This window comes from Balaenoptera musculus, chromosome 20, assembly GCF_009873245.2.
Source record: "Balaenoptera musculus isolate JJ_BM4_2016_0621 chromosome 20, mBalMus1.pri.v3, whole genome shotgun sequence".
NCBI lineage: Eukaryota > Metazoa > Chordata > Mammalia > Artiodactyla > Balaenopteridae > Balaenoptera > Balaenoptera musculus.
The window spans coordinates 53,608,045-53,626,829 of NC_045804.1; the positions used below are offsets into that span (position 1 = coordinate 53,608,045).

The window sequence follows — 18,785 nt, forward strand, 5'->3', positions numbered from 1 at the left end:
TTTTGCTACCATCTATGAGCACAGAGGTTCAGAACATATCTGTGAGGGTGGTCTGAGGAACCAAAGCAATTTCCCTTACTTAGTGCCACCGATCAAATCCTGTTAAGAGTCCCACGCGAAGAAGGCATGTTTCTACCCATTGCTAGGAAGCTCCCAATTTTGGAATAATGATGGGGAGGTAAAAGCTCAGGGAAGAGAAAAGGAAGGGATTGGCTTTAAAATTGCACGTAGTCTGAAGGTAAAAAATATGTTCTTATGATTCCCAAATGTATATGTGTATGTTATGATATATACTTTTATCTGCTCTCCTGAGCTTAACACTTGTGCTGAATTGCACCACTTGGAGCTCTAAAAGGCATTTCAACATGACCATCACGAATGCTGTCCTGAACCTGCCCTTTGACCACCAACTACCAGAAACCTACTTCACCCCTTCATCTTCTTTTACCTGGATTATCAGAAAGCCTTCCATATCTCTCTTCTCCCATCCAGTGTGTTCCTTACTCCCGTTGACTTAGAGATCCAGTGAACGTGTAAATCTGACTGACTTCCCTTTGAGTAAAACCCACCAATAGCTCTCCATCAACTGCAGAATAAGTTCAGGTTCTTTGGCAGGGGATACAGCCCCCTTCTGCCAGCTTTATTTGGAAGACTCCCTCCAAGTTTATGCTCAGCTGCTGTCTCCCCAGCTCGCATACCCCACTCCCTCCTGTCTTCTGGATTTTGTTAAAGATGCTGCCTCTGCTGGGAGTGTCCTTCCCCTCTTGTTTGCTGTATTAACTTCAAGATTCTGCTCCTTATCTCGTTGAGAAAACTGCCTTCGATCCCACCTTTCCCCTCCCGGGCTAGGCTGGGTGCCTGTCATCTGGGTGCCTCTCAGAGCACTCTGTGCCCACCTTTGTCATGGGACATAACCACGGATAAGTTCATCATTTGTTGTCTGTCTCCCCAGTGGTTTACAAGCTCCTCTTCCTTGAGGAAAGGGACTGTCTTATTCAGCTTTTATCTCAGCACTTAGCACAGTGCTGGGTGGAGAGTAGGCACTAATTAAAATAAATGCTTGTTGAACAGAATCATGAAGAAGAGGGTGGCAGCTCAGTAGACAGAGTTGGGGGAGTGGGAGAGGGTGCAGGGGAAGAGGGAGGAAATGGAGAGATAGAAGCAAGTGGGGAGCTGCCAGGGGAGTTTGTGAACCTCCCATCCTAGGATCCAGATCTCCCTCGGGTGCCTTGGAATCTGGGTTTCAGCTCCAGCGGATCCATTCCGGATTCTGAAAAGAGGCGTTCCGCCTCTCCTGCATGGGGGATCCTTGATTTGGGTCACACGTGAGACTGAATGGACAGCTTTGGGGACAATCTCTACTGCCCACACACTGATGAACTGTCCCCTGCCTTCAACCGAAGTACCTGGGCACTTGCTCAAAGGGCCAGGACTGTTGGCAGAATTTCGGACGTCGCTTTTTGTTCTCATTTTCCTGCCCCAACTCCACCCCCTCAGGTCAAAGATGAGGATTGTAACTCCCCCTTGGGTGGCCTCATGGCTTTGAAAGTTAGACTCAGGCCTCCTTTCCCAGACCCAAGCAGTAAGCACGCAGGAACGCCCCCTTTCCCCCTCCCCACCCCGCCCCCGCCGCCATCAGCTAAAGCGGAGGAATTTCAGAGCTGAGGCTCCGAGGCTAGGAGACCTTTCGTAACTCCTCCCGAACGCTCTGGGGAAAGTCCCCGGAAAGAGGAGACGAGGTGCTCTCCCGCGCTGGGGCTGCCTGTGTGCTGGGGGCGCGGCAGAGTGTCCAAGGCGGGGAGCGCGTAGGCCCTGCTCGCTGGTAGCCCAGTAACTTCAGAGGAGCCACTCGACCCCTGGTCTCAGTTTAGGAACCTGTAGCAATGGGCCTGACCGCTTCCCTCCGCTGCGAGCGTCGCCACTAGGGAGAGGCAAAGGCTCGCAGACACCCCAACTCCCGCTCGGGCCGCGCACGCACGGACTGGGGTGGGGCGGGAGCGGCCGCGAGGGCTGGACCGGGCCCGGGCAGGGGGGCCTGGGCCCGCCAAGGGCCGGCTCCCGGGCCCCTGTTCGCCGCGTTGATGAACCGGTGTCCTGGGCTTTGGTGACGCGGGCTGCGGGCGCCGCGAGCGGGGAGCGGCGAAGAGGAGCCCCCCCTCCCCCGGGCGCCCGGGCGTGGAGACGTGGGCGGCGGTGAGCGGCGCCCCTCTCCGCTCGCCTCCCCTCCCCCGCCGCCCCCGCCGGCCCCGGCCGTCCCCTCCCCGCGCGGCGCTCCCGCGTGTGCGGGTGTCTCCCTCGCTCCTCTCGCACACTCTCCGGCACTCGTGCAGGCGGCTCCCGGCTCGGCCGCTCGCTCCGGCCGCCGCCTCTGCAGTCGCAGCCGGGCATGGTGAGTGAGTGAGGTCGGGCACCGCGCGCTCCCCCGCTCGCCGCCCGACCGCAGGCGCCGCCCGCTCCGTCCCGGGGAGCCGCCGGAGGCGGCGGCGCGGGCGCGCCGCGGGGCTGGCGGCCGGGGAGCGGGCGGCCCGTGCGCCCGGGGCCTCGGGGCCCCGTCTCGGGAGCGGGCTCCGCGCCCCTCCCGGCCCCAGCCTCGCTCCTCGAGGGCTGCGCGCTCCCTCCCCTCCCGCCGCCCGCCTCCCGGTCGCCCCACCCCGTGACCAGCTCCCCGTCTTGTCCCGCAGGACCCGCCCGGACGGGAGCACGCCGCAGCCGCCGCCGGGAGCCGCGCTTCGAGTCCCGCCTGAGCCGAGCCGCGCGCGGGGCCGCCGCCGCCGCCGGCGGGGGATGGGGCTGCCCGGGAGGCGCGCCGAGCCCGCGGGGGGAGCGCGGAGCCGGCGCGCAGCTTGAGTCCCGGCCGCACGCGCCGGGCTGGTCCGTGCGCACCGCGCGCCGCCGCCGCCGCCGCCCGCGCCTCGATGGCGCCATCGCTCCGGCGCCGCTGACCGCCCCGCGCCGCCAGCCCGGCCCGCGCGGCCCCCTCGGAGCCCGGCCGGCACGGGGAGCGGCCTGCCGCGGAAGCCTCCCCGCGCCCTCCCGCCCGGCCCCGCCATGGCGCTGCGGCGCCTCCTGCTGCTGCTGCTGCCGCTGCTCTCGCTCCAGCCCCTGGACCTGCTGCCCGGCGCCTGGGGCGCCCGCGGCCGCGCCGCCAACCGGACCCTGAGCGCCGGCGCCGCGGCCGTCGGGGGCCGGCGGCCCGGGGGCGCCCTGGCCCGGGGCGGCCGCGAGCTGAACGGCACCGTCCGGGCGCCCGGTGGCCCGGAGGCGGGGAGCCGGCGGGGGCAGCCCGCGGCGGCGGTGGCGGCGGCGGCCAGCGCGCCCGTCACCTACGAGACGTGCTGGGGCTACTACGACGTGAGCGGCCAGTACGACAAGGAGTTCGAGTGCAACAACAGCGAGAGCGGCTACCTGTATTGCTGCGGCACCTGCTACTACCGCTTCTGCTGCAAGAAGCGCCACGAGAAGCTGGACCAGCGCCAGTGCACCAACTACCAGAGTCCGGTGTGGGTGCAGACGCCCAGCACCAAGGTGGTGTCGCCGGGGCCCGAGAACAAGTACGACCCGGAGAAGGACAAGACCAACTTCACCGTCTACATCACCTGCGGGGTGATCGCCTTCGTCATCGTGGCCGGCGTCTTCGCCAAGGTCTCGTACGACAAGGCCCACCGCCCTCCTCGGGAGATGAACATCCACAGGTGAGCGCGGCCGCCCGGGGCCTGCCCCCAGACTCCCGGCGGCCTCACCCCTCTTTCCAGGCTTCCCTGTCCTCTTGGCTCTTGGCAGTCCGCACCCCCCCACCCCCCGTGTCTCTGTCTCTGTCTCTCTCTCGACTCTTTTAAGTCAACTGAGGACCCCTTGCCTCTTTCACAGGCAATACATCGGAGCCTTCTGTGCCCTTTTCTCCATTTCTTCAGAACCGGGAACGCATGCTTTGGTTGGTAGGGGGATTTACAGGGCAAAGTAGGGAGTGGTGGAGTCCGTGAGTTTGCGTCTAAGAATTGTCCACATTCCGTAACCCTGGGTAGGGGTCCAGGGTGCAGTTTTCAAGGCAGGTGGGCGCCTCGGTGCAGGCTCTTACTGCATTCGGTTTTCTGAGGCAAACCAGAGCGTCATCTTGGATGTAGGAGATTGAACGATGTTGGAACCTTACTGAAAAGAGTGTGAACTGAGTATTCCCGTGTGTTGGAGATGCGGGTGATACGGAAAAGAAGCCTCCTGGGGTGAGAAGGAATGCAGATCTAACCATTCCATCTTGACCAAGGGCATATGGTGTCTATTCATCACATCCTGCCGAGTGGGATGCTTTGCCTTCCTGCTGAGACTGGAGGACTTGTTCTTTTAAACCCTGTGGGCAGAACTCTCTGAGTTAACACTTCTTGCTGTGTTCAACCCGGTGGGTATCTTTCACTGTTTCCATAGGGAGGCAGTGGGGGCTGCCTCCCACCGAAACTTAACGCCAAGAGCTTGAAATACGGTTGTGCAGGGTTCCACCCTGACTGCCTCCCTCCCACCCCGCCCTCTAGCTCCCCGAGCGCCCCTTGGGAACGGGAAACCAGCCTCTCTTTACAACTCTGTTAATGATGCGCCCAGGGGGTGCAAACTCAGCCCTGCTTCCAGTGCCCTCGTGCTGATGAACGGCTGGAGGTGGTTCAACAGTCTTTCAAGGAACAAACCCTGCCCCGGGACATGCCTCCATCTCTGGCACATGGTGTGGGCACTGCCCTAGTAATTGGGACCACCCCACACTGCCCAGACCGGTTTCTCTGAGTTTGCCCGGCGGGCCCGCACCCGGAGCCGTACAGCTTTAGGTCATCTCTGCACTCTGCCTCTTACCCTTTGGGCCTGAAAACCTTGCCCCGCTGCTGCGGACATTAGTCACCTGTACCTTGATGAAGAGAAAGGCAGATAGAAATTTCTGGGCGTGATTTCTTTCCCCCCTGGATACTGTGGGTGTTGAGAAAAGATGATACTCTGGCGGATTTTGAGTCAAATCCACAAGGTGTGGGTACTTTCATGTTGACAAACTCGGGTGTTGGAATTGGGTGCTTCTGAGAGGAGATGGGTTTATCAGCCTCACTCGTTAACCCTGAAGTACCACTGCCTTCATCCCACCCCCATCTTATCTCTCAGGGAGTAAGTCTGTGGCTGGTTGGTCCTGGAAAATGATGGAGGAATCGTGGCACATGGTTTGTGGTCAGTGCTGGCTCTTAAAAGCAGAGGGTCGGTGGGATGGAGAGAGCAAAATCAGGACAAGACTCTCCCTCCTTTGGGTTTTGTCTGGCAAAGAATTCTCTCTCTTGGCTCCCCTTCCTGAAGCAGATGTGCCTGGTTCTTATGCCTCTGCCTCTGCCTCTGGTCCCCTCGGTTGTTCACCTTCCCCTTCTTCTATGCTTCTGGCCTCTCATCACACTTTCCATTCTGGCCGGGACCTCCTGCCAGTGGATTCCCACGAAGTTTTCTTTGGGTTTCTCTCTTCCCCGAGACGTTCTTCTCTGCACCCTTGGGGAGACCTGCCCCCTGCCCTGCCCTCCACCTCCTACTGAATTTATTCATCATCACCTGGGAGGATGCTGATGGCCTTTGGATGCTGGCATTGGCCTGCGTTCTGTGGGCTTTGACCTTGGAGATGTCACTGTCCCCCCACCATGCTGACTCCCCAACCCACTCCAAACTAGGGCGACTAGTGTGTGTGTGTATAGGTGTGCGGCTCAATGGTGATGCCGTGGGGGCAGTTTCTCTCCGAGGTTGGGAAAGAGAGGTAGCCATGGGAAGGGCGATGCATTTCAGCCCTCAGACCATTATGTAAATGTGGGCTGTTTCTCTCTCAAATTCACCTCCTGATTTTATTCAGTTCACAGCACCTCTTCCAGCAGCTGCAGTCTCGCCTGTTCAGTGCTTGGGAAGCCATCATGTTGATGCTTGTTAGGCAGGGGACAGAGCCTGTCTCCGTGTTTGGGAGGGGGGTGGGAGAGAGGACAGAGCACGAGCGGTGCATCTAGGACACTCCCTGAATGACCTTGGGCAGGTCAGGGGAACGTTTTTCCATTCTGGATAACTCAGGCGTCCCACCCCAACCTCTCCCTTCCCAGGCGTGTCGGGGTGAGTGTGCACATTTGCAGGAGCTGCCCACCGACTCCCGGGCGTGCATGAGTGGTACCACCACGCTCCCACTTTGCTCAGGCCTCAGAGGTCGTCGCTTGCTGTTTCAGGGAGTTTGGGGTGCAGATTGCCTTGTTGGGGACCTGGGGTAGGGAAAAGGAGAGAACGATGGAGAAAGAGATAAATATTCACACCATAATGGGTCCTCCCTGGGGAAAGTGAAGGAGGAGGAATGTATACTCTTCAGAGGTCCACAGAAGAGGTGGGATATGTGCTGGGTTCCGTACTCCTTGAAATAGTTCAGCAAAGGCATTTCCTTTCTGGAAAGGCAAAGAGTATTTTACCGATTCCGGCGTGTGAGCCTCTGTGAAGATGGTGGTTGGGCAAGCGGGTTGAGCGGGAGGGATGTTTGTGGGAGTGTTAGAAGGGTGAAAAGGAAGATGTTGCCTTAGGACCAGCCATCTGCCTCCTCTGCCCCCCTTAGGGCGGGCCTTCTTCTTCCCTCTCCAGCCCCCGCAGGGAGGAAGATTTAGTCTTTTCCAGAAGTGATTAGACCTTGCCATCTGTGTGAGAAGTCCCCCCCCCCCCCCCCCCCCCCCCCCCCCCCCCCGTGTCTCTGGGGCAACCATCGCCTCTCACACCAGAGCACGTGAGCACAGACTCCCAGCTGGACCTCAGGGAGGGGAAAGAGGTGGCCGCAGGGACCAAAGGCGCAGCCGAGTTCTGGATCTGGAGAGCCCTGGACATCAGGTGCCCACCTTTCCCACCCAGAACCCCATTTCCCACCAGGATCTCGGCCTCACCTAGCCCTTCTTTCCACCTGCCCGGGCTGAGGCTGAAGCTGCCGGCCCGCAGGCGTCCGCCCATCTCAGTGTTTCACGAGTGGCTTCTGCGATGCTTCCCTGGGGCTGTCTCTTCAGTGAGGGGCTGCCATGGCCTCCAAGGGCAGGGGCTCTGCCCAGGACACGGGCCTCAGAGGCGGGCTGCCTGTTGACATTCGGTTCCAAACCAGCCGTCCCACATTCCAGCCCGTTCCTTCCTCCTCACCCTGTGTTCGTTCATTAGAGTCTTGGAGATGAGAATCATTCTGAGGGAGGAACTGTGTTGCTTGTTAAAAAGAAGGCTAATTAACAGATAGGTCAGGAAGCTACAAGGATGCCATAGGTGCAGTTGGTGAGGCCAGAGGTGCCTGCGGTCCTCCCACCGCCTGCACAGGGATGAAGGGATGGAGGAGTTTAAGGTGGGGATGGGTGTGGAGAAGTACTCAGGGCTGAGGAACGAAAAACCTGTTATGAGGGAAAAGGAAGCATATTAGGAGGTGACCCTGGTAGCTATCCAAAGGGGCCTTCATCTTCGGGTTCCTCTGCTTATTTCTAGAAACATCAAGGGAACACTGTGTCCTACCTTTTCTTCCTCCAGAAATTAATTACAAACCCAAAGAGCTCTGTTTTGTCCTCACAGACCACATAATTGCAGTAGCGGGACCACTCTGCCGGCTGATTTAGTGAGTTCTCTTCCTAGGTTCCTAGGCAATGAATTGTCAAATCACGCCAAACACTCCATTTTTTGAAGCACGGTGGGCTCACTATAATGAATTGATCTAAACTGAGAGTCAACTTGTTTTTTTTCTTTTTTTTAACTTCAAAGATAGCAGTTGTTGGGAAAGAAAAAGAAAGCATCTTGCCTTGGGCTGAAGGTCTTAGCCTTGCATGTTTTCCATTTTCTTTGAGTAAAAAAAAAAAAAAATGCGTGAAGGGAAAGCAGTGAAATTGTGGAAGAATTTAAGAAGGCTTATGGAGGGAGGGGTTCGGGGAAGGATACCAGGAAGACAGAAAGAAACAAAAATAGTAAAGGGAGGAAGGTAATCAGGTGAGAGAGGTGGGTGGCATTGTGCAGATCTGTGCTTGGTTTCCTCCTGACCCCTGCAGCTACGTGCATACGTATTCATTCAACAGATGAGCCCTGCCCACCCGCTGTGGGCAAGGAACATTTCAAATTATAAAATGTAAGCCTGTCGAGTGTATGTTACCTTTGACCCACGAGGCAAAGCAGAGTTCATTCTCCATTGAGCAGGTCAGCCATGCAAAAAGCCCTGCCCTTGGACACTCCTCCCTGGAACGTTGCTTGCTGTCTTCCTGGCCTCTCCCACCTCACCCCAGCCCCAGAAGGCATGCACATTGGTCCCTTTTCCCTGCCCACAACCCTGTCCCATGCCCAGAGCACATTCATTCGGAGGAATCTGCTGCTGAGTTACTAAGACTTGACCCACAGTTCTCTCGGCTGCCACAACACAGGAGGAGAAAAAGTCCAGCGCACTGTTTCCAACCTGTTTTAATGAGAGATCAAGTGAGCGTGCAGTCGATTTCAGATCAGTTGTGCAGGAAGTAGTGATTGAGAGCTGAAAAAGTGAGCTGACCGAAAGAGGTGATCCCAGACAGACACACGCCCTGGGATCCAGAAGAGAAGGGAACTACGCAGAAAGAAGCTTCATCCCCGCAGCTGCCCTGCCGGGTTTTCCAGGGCCTGCCAGGATGGCCCTGAGATCTTCACTCTCTGCCTTCTCGCCGTAGTCAGCCAGAGTCCCCACTGCATGTTAGAAGTAGCACCCAGCCCCTGGCTGCTGGGTGTCACCACTGGCCTTCTCTGCCACCCCCCCCCCCACCAAAGTCCTGCACAGTTTATGTTTGAAATTAGGGTGAATTCAAGTGCATGTTGTCTTACAATTCTCAGTACATCCCTTGACAGTATATATCCCGTGGAGCCACAGTATTGTGGTTTGAACTTCCTTGTGTATAGACCATCTCAGATTGGTGGCAGGGGAGGGAGCTCTGACGGACTGTATGAGGGCCTAGGTTAAGTTCATTTTAAAAATAGTGTCTGCTGTGATTTTTTTCCCCTCTTTTCTCTACCTTAGGAAACTCCTACCTGTTATTTTTCCCTGAGTCACATTTATGACCCCCCACTTCCAGCATCTTCGTTCTTGGATGTTGCAGACGGGGAAGAGGGCTTGGCGGGAGGGTTTACCAGCAGCCGCAGCCCTTCAGAGGGTCTCAGACCCCTGGGCTTGAGCAGGCTTATTTTACACCCATTCAGGACAGATTGCTAACCTCGTCTTTTTTTTTTTTTTTTTTTTGATCTCTAGAAGTAAAACCAAAATGTTCTGAAAAGGCAGAGTAGTGCTTTCTATTATTTAGTCATCCATTACAGAACCATACAATTTTTATTGTGGGCAAGTCATTTAACTTAACTCTCTAATTTTGTAAGCCAGGCAGCTGAAGCGCAGGGAGGCCAGATGACAATGCCAAGGGTCCTCAGGGAGGGGGTGAGTGATCTGCAACTATAGAAGCCAGGGTGCCGGTATCCTGGGCCACAGCCTCGTCTTCTTGCCCAGTGGAAATCTATTCTATTTTACTTTACGTACAAATAACTTTCAGATATTTAGACATGTGAGTGACAGCCTTCTCCCTTCTCTTGCTTCCCTACATTTTTTTCAGCCCTTTCTCATTCAATTTTTCCATCCACTAAAATGATTTCTGTTCATCTTCCCTGGTCCTTGGCAGTTTCTCTGAATTCCTTTGGAAAGGGCAATACCCTGATCTAAGTTTATTATTATTATCCTTTAATAAGATTTGAGTAATGCAGCTCATTTGAAGAAGGAAAATATAGCGCGAGCCAAAAACTTGTGAACCAGAGCAATGGGTCACTGGATAAAACTATGGGCAGAAACCTGTAATGAAAAATACGGGCTGTGAATGCTTTCTGTCTGTCCCAGAGATGGGTGGGGATGCTGAAACCAACCAGGTCCGACCTGGTCCAGCCGACCAGAGACCAGAGCCCCCTCAGGCATCCCGTGGTCCTGAGAGGGAGTGATTTCAGGTTTGTCCTCCAGGATGGCTCCCTACGTATAAGACAGCTCTGTGACCCGCAGACGTACATTGACTGGTGCCCATCCTGCCCTTTCTCAGCTCTGGGCCGAGAGACCGCAGGGCCAGGGTGAATACAAGGTGAGGGCTTCAGAGAAGCTTTGGGGAGGATGGCTAATGAAGCTGGACATTTGGGTCCCATCATTATGAGAAATTAACGTCTGTGGCATGCAGTTCGGGGCTTTTGCCTGCATTGTGCCCACGTCCTCCTTGGAAAGAACCAGGACATAACTATCCTAATGTGTCATCTTTCTAAGCAGTCACTTTGGGAGGCCACACGCTGATTCTTCTCTGGGAGATATTGCCACGGTTCCTCTCTTGGAAGTGCTTTCAGAGCCCATGCATGCTGTTTTGACTTTTCATGATGGTAGCATATTTTTATCCTCCTAGGGTAGATGTGATTTTTGTAAGCAGCGATGTCATGGGGCTGAGGCCGATGGATGAAATAGGTGCTTGGCTGGTTATTGATCAGAAATGAAGGGTGCCTCCAGTAAGGAGACCTGCTGGCCCAGGGGCTGTGTCAGCTGCCTCCAAAGGCAGGTGCCCAGAGGAGGCGTCCCAGTATTGAATGGCAGCCCGGCATCAGAGCCCCGTGCTCGTGAGGACCACTAGGAAGGAGTCCCTCCCCTCACTGAAAGATAATTACCGACCTTAAGAAAATCAGCTTCATGCTCTCTCAATGTGTCTGGGCAGACAGCGGAGGAGCTGGGAGAGGGGGGAAGAGAAAGGGGTTCAATATGCAGAAAATGGCTCAAATAACTGCCCAGAAAGGGTTAGAAAATGGTCCCGCATTTCTGCATGAGGAATGCAACTTGGATTCTTAATTTGATTCTGAGGGTAAAGGGACCCGATTTCTCTGGGATGCGTGCGGCCAGGCTTGGGGTCAGAACCAGGTGCCGGCTGTGCCCTGCCCTCCCTCCTCTCCACTGAATGCCAGCCCCTCTGCAATTTGGCATCCAGACGAGGTCACCACTTGGGCCAGAGAGCCATCGACGAGGCAGAAGCGTTTACAAGCACAGGAAGATGGGGTTTCCGGTGAGCGTTGCCGCTAGTGTCCTAATGTGCGTTTCCTGCGCCTCCCCAGACCCCCCCCAAAGTGTGTTCATTCCACGAGGTTGATCACAGACATGGAGTGAGGGTGGGGCAGGCCGAGTTTAAGGGCGGGTGACAAGGGGCCACCAGCTGCAGCAGTTGTGGCCAATTCTTTTTTTTTTTTTTTTTAATTCACTAGTTTTCTTTAAAGGAATTCCTTTATTTTTATTATTTATTTATTTATTTATTTACTTTTGGCTGTGTTGGGTCTTCGTTTCTTTGCTAGGGCTCTCTCCAGTTGCGGCAAGTGGGGGCCACTCTTCATCGCGGTGCACGGGCCTCTCACTATCGCGGCCTCTCTTGTTGCGGAGCACAGGCTCCAGACGCGCAGGCTCAGTAGTTGTGGCGCACGGGCCTAGTTGCCCCGCGGCATGTGGGATCTTCCCAGACCAGGGCTCGAACCCGTGTCCCCTGCATTAGCAGGCAGATTCTCAACCACTGCGCCACCAGGGAAGCCCTGTGGCCAATTCTTATTCCACTTTGGTGCTGGGGAAGCAGCAGCTGTGCTTCTGTAGCTGGGGCGGGATTCCTTCTTCTCAGTAAGAGTTAGTGGGTGGTGAGGGGCTGGGGCCGAGCCTCTGACCCTGCCCGCCCCCTAACAGTCACTCTCGAGCACTCTGGGAGGAGTCCTGCTCTGCGCCTGGGCGCCCCCCTCCTCTGCTCAGGCGTCAGGAAGGGGGGAACTCAGTCTCCTAGGAGCTTACAGGACCCCGTCACCCATCACTCCAGGAAGCTGGTGTTGAAGACCTGAGATCTCAGATGAGGACTCAAGGTCACATGGGTGAAGCAGGGCGGGGAACCGGGAAACACTCAGAAGAGCCCCCCTTCTCCGGGGTCCCTCTGAACCCGGCATCCTGCATTATCCCACTGCATCCTTCCACCACCCTGGGTCTGGTGGCCATTTAACAGATGACAGAATCAACTCAGAGAGGCTTAGTAACTTGCCCGGGGTCACACAGCTAGTCCTCTATCTCCTTTGGGGGCCAACAAGGCAGTTGGCTCTCACCTTCCTGAATATAAACGGGTCAGTGATACTCAGACTACTTGAGAAAGCAAAGACCCACACGCTCGTGCCCTGGGACGAGTTATCGCTGGAAGGGATTGGCGGGTGGGTGACCTACGGACCAGGGTACCTCAGTGCCGGGCTGGTGGCCTCACTTGCGTTGCACGCAGGGCACGCAGGCGCCCAGGGCAGTGAAAGGGCTCCTCTTCAAGAATGGATTATGTTGGTGGAGGTCTGTGAAGACAATACAAAGAAGACATAAAGAATAAAAACAAACGAACAAAACCACATGGGTTTTAATTGAAAAAAACCCTTAAAACAACTCCACCCCCACCCCCCCCCCACCCCGGCAAACCTTTAGAGTATTGCAAGGACCCCAGGGCAATTCTGCAGGAGTCCTGGCTCCTGAGAGTAATGGGGCACTAGAGAAAAGAAGGGATTTGGGAGTGAGAGGATGGACCTCGGGCCATGCCCAGTTTTAATTATGGAGAGACGGATGGCTCACAACAGCCCCATTTATCACAGCCCCCCCCCCCCGCCCCGTTTATAACCTCAAGCCCAGTGCGTGCGAGACCCGGGATTCCGGCCAGCTCACTCCTGCTTCTCTGCTCTTTGCCGGCTGGCCTGAATTCTCCACGCCTTGCTTCCTCATTCCTCAATCTTTCCCCGCGTTTCTCTGCTTCTCGGGCCCTCAAGCCCTCTGTCTTGAAAAGCCTGTGAAAGGGAAGGAGCCCTGGGTTTTGCTCTCCAGCTCCAGCTGTTGCGGCTGGTGGTGGTGGTGGTCACGGCCACGGTGGTGGTCCCTGGCGGGGCTCACGCCCCGGGGTCTGCAGCTCCAGTGCAGGGGTCCCTGACCGTCAGATCAAGGCGGGTGTGGGAACGTGGAGGTCCTGAGCATTGTTTTCAGCCCCACCCCGGTCAGAGGGGCGGGAGAACCCTTGTCCAGAGCCGCTGTCCCCATCTCGGGACCTGTGCAGGCTGGGTTCCAGCCGGGCTCTGGGCGGCTGCGAGCTTGGCCCTGTTCCCTCGTGTTTGGGAGACGAGTCGCTGCTTTCTGCAGGCTTCACAAGCGCTCTCGTTCTTCCTCGCTTTTTTGGCATGTGGTCTCGTGTACTGTTCCCATTAGCTCCGGCATTAAAGTCTCATTACTTAGGACATCTGTCCTCTGGACAGAGTCGCAGTTCCCTGAGCCAAATGTCGTCTTCTGGGAAGGATGCTTCACACCCAGACAGGCAACCCTTCCCTCTTCCTCCATCCTGCAGCTCCAGCGAGGAGGGATTGGATCCCTGAGAAGGCGTGCTGGGGCGAGGAGAAGCAGGAGCGTGTCCAGAATCCATCCATCCCCCCCCCGCTTCTGAGGTCCTGGGATACAGACGCCTGCCGTCATCCAGGGGCACGGAGGGGGCTGAACCCCACGAGAGCAAAGAAGTTGTTGCCAGGAGGGCTTTTCTCCTCCAGCCCTCGGATCCTATTAGTAGGGACTCTGGCCTCAGTCACCCCGATGTCTGGGCAGCTGGGGGTGGGCTCGTGTTAACCCACCTCCTGAAATGACCAGGCACGAGGCCCAGCCCAAGTGCTGAGGCTGCTCCAGAACTTTCGGAAGAATCTGGTTTCCAGCCTCCCTCCTGGACCCCCTCTGACTTTTTACCGCCTCCTGAGAAATTTGCCTGAGCTTTCCCAGGAATGCTATCCCGGTGGCTCCGAAGGCTGTCCGTGCTGTGAGAAATCACGCAGCTTTTCTGTTCTCAGGCCCTCAGCAGCCAGCTTTGTACCCACTCTGAGCATTTGCGAAGAGAACCTGGCTTTTAGCGGAGGATCTGTGGCTTCTCTCTCTCTCTCTCTCTTCAGTCGCATCATTAAAATGTTTCTTTTTGTTCCTCTCGGTGTCTTTGTCCGCTGCTGCCTCTTTCTCCATCTGTCCTTCTTTTGATTCCTCTTCTGTTGAGTTTTCTCCTTTCCTGGCTTCCTCCCTTTCTCCTTCTTGAACTTGTCCTGCTGTAACTTCATTAAACTGCATCAATTCAGACTCTGCTAATTCAAAGTTTATCCAAATTGGACCTCAGCAAAGTTGCTTTTCTTTTCTGTCTCTGATAAAAAGCTGTGATGAACAGATTAATAGCTCAGACAAGACTGCAGAGATTGTGCAGGGCGCATCCGCCAGGCAGAAAGACAGACTGTTTTCAAGCAGGCTCTTCTGTAGACAATTGGCATGCTAATTACAAATCATTCTTATCTGTTCAATAAAGTAGCTCTCCAAAGATCAATGTTTTTTTTTTAGCCTAGTTTGTAATCCTGCAGTGGCCCAGGAAGCAGTAAAAATGCATTTCCTTTAAAGCATTTTATAATTTCCTTGTCTGTTTTATTGACTGGGATTAGCCTGCCCCTATTTCTGCTGAATTTGGTGATGCTTGTAGCCTGTAGGTTGCTTCGAATTCCCTCTTGAATTCCCTCTGGGGGCTCCCGCTTATTTCCCCTCTTCTTGTTTCTTGTTTCTTTTTTGTATTTCCCTGAGTTTCTGGAATCCAGAAACTCTCTCGCTTTTGGCTTTGAGAATTCTGTGATGGATGATGCCACCACCCAGGGCGCCCCTCATTCCATCTTGCCACAGGGTGACCAGATGGGCACAAGAGGTTAGGGTCCTGAAGGCAGACTTAGGACGTCTGGCGCTCTCTCTGGGGGATAAGAGGACAGAGATCTCTGTCTTTCCTCCCTCCGTTCTTTCCCTATTGCCTGTTCCTGCATCGCTGTCCCAACACCACTGTAGGACAAGATAGGATGTACTTAGATGCACCCTTATGGAAGAGGACATGGACCTCCCTTCCTTTGCCTGCTTTTGTGGCTCTCGAGGGACCCCTAGCAAAGCCCCCTTTCCCTCACTCTTGGAGGTCGTCATCCATCTTTCCCTGCTTTAGAGCCCCTCTGGCCTGTTGGCCCTGCTGTGGGTTGGGGGCTGTCAAGTTGCGGAGGTGTGTTCATCTCCGGCCCATTCTGATCTCCGCACACCTGGGAAATTCAGGAACGCAGAGTCTAGGTCTGTCCTTTCAGATGCAACAGCCCTGGGGTGCAGAAGAAAATGCATTTTCCTCCAACGTTCCATTCACATAAGAGTGCTGTCTCCACGTGGCCTCACGGGAATGCTTGTCTTTAGCATCTGAAACTCATAGACTCTCTTGGGTGAAAGGGCCTGATGAGGTGCTTTCACGCCTCTCCCGCTGGGCGCCAGCTGCATCTAGAGCTGGGGCTCCCCCTCCCCCTGGAGGTGGACCATCCTATTGTTAGGACGCAATTCCAGTTAATTCTCATGGGAAGCCAATATTGACTTCCCTGGCATGAGGTCTGCCCACCTGGGCAACCCCACCCTTGTGTACCCCACCCTTTCAGTAGTGGCATTGATGAGAAGGTACTTGAACTTGGAAATGACAATGATGTTTATAATTTTTTTAATAGAAGGAAGAAAAAAAAAAGAAATTGAAGAAAGAAAAGAAAGAAAAAGGGAGGTAGGAAGAAGGAAGAAAAAAAATAACTGAGTCTTTTGCAGAAAATGTTGCCCCGGCCCATTTGACCCATTTGCCCTTTTAATACCCCAACAGGATCCTGATTTGTTTTGCTCATGATGTGAATCCTGTGCTTTTTTTCTCGAAGTTTCCTTGCCTGGTAGTGGAAGCACGATTTGTGATGGCCTCATAGGAAAGAACAAATAGACACTCTCTTTGCACTTGGCTTGCAGAGTCCAAGTTCAGGGTTTAGCAAAAGCTGGTGTGTGACCAGATGCATTTCTGACCTTAGGCCTGAGTGGAAAGTATGGGATGTAGGTGGTCCCTTCCAGGATGACCCGTAGCCACAGCCGTGCCATGTGGCTCCCTCGCCACACCAGGAGTTTTGCCATCTGGCATTGTTAAGTCAGCCCGCCAAGACTCCCCTCTTGCACCTGTACGCATGGACTTTCGTTGTGGTTCTGTTGGCTGAGCCTCTAGACACGGGGAGGCTGTATTTGGATTGATTTATTAATCGAATGTTTAGTGCTTACGAGGTGCCAGGTTCTGTTCTAAGTGCTCTACAAATATGAACTCATTTAATCCTCATAATAATCCTAAGAGGTAGACGTTATTTTTGGCCTTATTATTTTGGCCTTATTTTTTTCAACAAGGACACAGAACCACAGGACACGTAAGTAGCTGCCTAACGATCACCAATATCCTAAGCGGCCGGAATTCTGACCCAGGTACTGTGGCTCCAGAATCCCTGTGTTTAGCCAGTGGCCAATACCGCCTTCATTTTGCCTCTCCTATAGATTTACGTCTGTGTTTATAGCAAATCAGGAAAATGACACCATGGGTATCAACAGTAAGAGCAGCAGTAGGTGCATTTATTAACTCATCGATCTCCTGGCTGCCCAAGTGACCCTGCTAACAAGTCTCGGTAGCAGTTTTGTTTTCCCAGGTCCAGACGGTAGCTGGCCTTGACACGTCCAGATCTTTGATTCATGCTCAAACAGTCCAAATATTTCTGAAAAAGTCTAGGTTTGGTGTAGATGCTACCGAATTTCCCAGGCCTGGGTACATTTTCACATGATTCACGAGGCAAGGAGTGGCGTGTGTGGAGGAGAGGCCGTTAGGGATGAATTGGGGTCCCAGGGGATGCACGTCGACCCTGTACCTAGCTGCGGTGCGTCATCGAGGGACGGCTCCAGGTCAGGCGCTCATTGGGATGCAATGACTTGCCTTGCCGGCCTGAAAAACAAAGCAGGCAGGCCGAGCTTTCCCTTGCTAAGTTCGGCTGTGTTTATTGGCCATGATGAATTCCGATTGTGCCGGGGACAACTCAGACCTGCAGAACGGCTGGGTGCAGATGCACAAACATTGTTATCACAACAAAGGAGATTCTCCCCATCCATTCGGAGCCTCTGTGTATGTGGAGAGCGGTCCTGTGCACACACAAAGCCGGCAGCTGTGTTTTTCAAGTGGACTGTAAGAGAACCAGAAAAAAAGGAGAACTAAATTAAGCCATTCTCCTCGGTCCGTGTTTATTAAAAATATATTCACTTCAGTTGTCCGGAGTGCATGTTTCAGAGAATAAAAGCACCCCGACTGCCCAGTAGATAAGAATGAGGCTGAGGGTAAAGAGGCCTCTAGCTGTTCCCAGAGTGGCAGAGTCGAGTAAAAGCTCAGTCATCCGGGACTCTCATAACCAGAATATTTTATTTAACCAGAGTAGAATGTCTACACTCTACTTTTAGGAGAAATACCGCAGAAGTAGCTATCAGAATCGTCCATGGTTCATTCTCCAGTTTTTGTAGGATTCCATTTCCTAGATTGTCTATAGTTTATTGAGTTTTCTCTGTGAAGAGAACTAAAGATTAGGTTGGTGGCCCTCTCATGGAAGAACTTTGCTTTTTTTTTTTTTTTTTTTAAATAATTATATTCAGTATATGCTACTTAATTAGGCAGGAATGCTTTTAGAAAATTCTTCAAAAACAAGAGTGTTCTCATTAGTCCTTAGGAATTAAAACATTAACCAGAATAGTTTGTTCATGGAATGGTTCATCTGTTTGGCCTTCTATCGTACCCATCCAACAGCATAAATTTGTTTCCTGCTGCTTCCGAAAAGAGAAGGGTCCTGACTAGGGGGTCTTAACTATGCAGCTTGCCTTGCTCTTGGCACAGAAAAACTTACTGAACACTGGCTGAACTGATTTCCTCCCTTCCGTGGCATTTATGTGGCTCTCAGATCCAGAGACATGGCAGAGGCAGAAGGCTGGTTTCCATTTGTTCCACTTCAGTGAGCAGAGATATTCATGGTATCTTCATGGACAGCATGTTAATTGAGCTCAAAAAGACTTATCAATAAACTAGGGTTCCTAGTTTCCCCACTTAATTTGGGGGGAACCTAAGTTTTACCCCCTGCTCTATGAGTGAAGATGGGGACAAAACAATTCCAAGTTTTTATCTGGCACTCTTGTGCCACATTTGTTTTCAAACTTGGAAGCTCCATGAAGTCCAGGGACTGCTGAATGGAGGGTAAGAACTTGGTAGAGTAGGGCTCTGGCTCTTACTCTGGCCTCATGCAGAGCAGGAGTCTAATGAAGTATATTGGTGTTCTACTCAGAATTTCATTTGATAGAAGGTTGCCTGCTAAAACAATGTAAAAACTTTCATAGCTGTTGGTGGTCATGACTCACTAAGGTGAATAGAAATGGGCAGTTGGGTGACCACTGAGTTCTGTCTGGGTAGATTTTTCTACTAAAGATTGAACATGCTCTGTTATCTCCTGTTCAGAGACCACTGCAGGAACACAGTAGGTGAAAAAATAAATGTGATTAAGTGGATGGAGGATTGGAAGGAAAGATGGATGGATGGATGGATGGATGGGGTGTTGGATGGATGGATGGGGTGTTGGATAGATGGATGGATGGATGGATGGGGTGTTGGAGAGATGGATAGATTAATGGATGGATGAATAAATGGATGGATGGATGGATGGATGGGTGGACAAACGGGTGAATGGATAATTCAGTGGTATAAAGTCAGCCTCTGTAGTGTAACCTACTTATGTTTGAAATCTGGATTTACCGCTTACCAGCTCTGACCTCAGACAAGATATCTAACCTCTCAAAGTCTTAGTTTTCTCATCAGTAAAATATGGCTACTGATAGCACCTACTATATAGGATCA

General features: G+C 53.6%; 1 protein-coding gene across 4 annotated transcripts in view; it reads left to right on the forward strand.

Annotated features, from left to right (window-relative positions):
• Positions 1 to 3,048: 3,048 nt before the first annotated feature.
• Positions 3,049 to 18,785, forward strand: part of SHISA6 (shisa family member 6) — a 266,393-nt gene continuing 250,656 nt past the window's right edge. For all 4 annotated transcript variants that reach the window (XM_036838421.1, XM_036838422.1, XM_036838423.1 and 1 more), the window contains exon 1: positions 3,049 to 3,692. In XM_036838421.1, coding sequence (XP_036694316.1) covers positions 3,049 to 3,692 — 644 coding nt within the window. The remainder of the gene's footprint in view (positions 3,693 to 18,785) is intronic.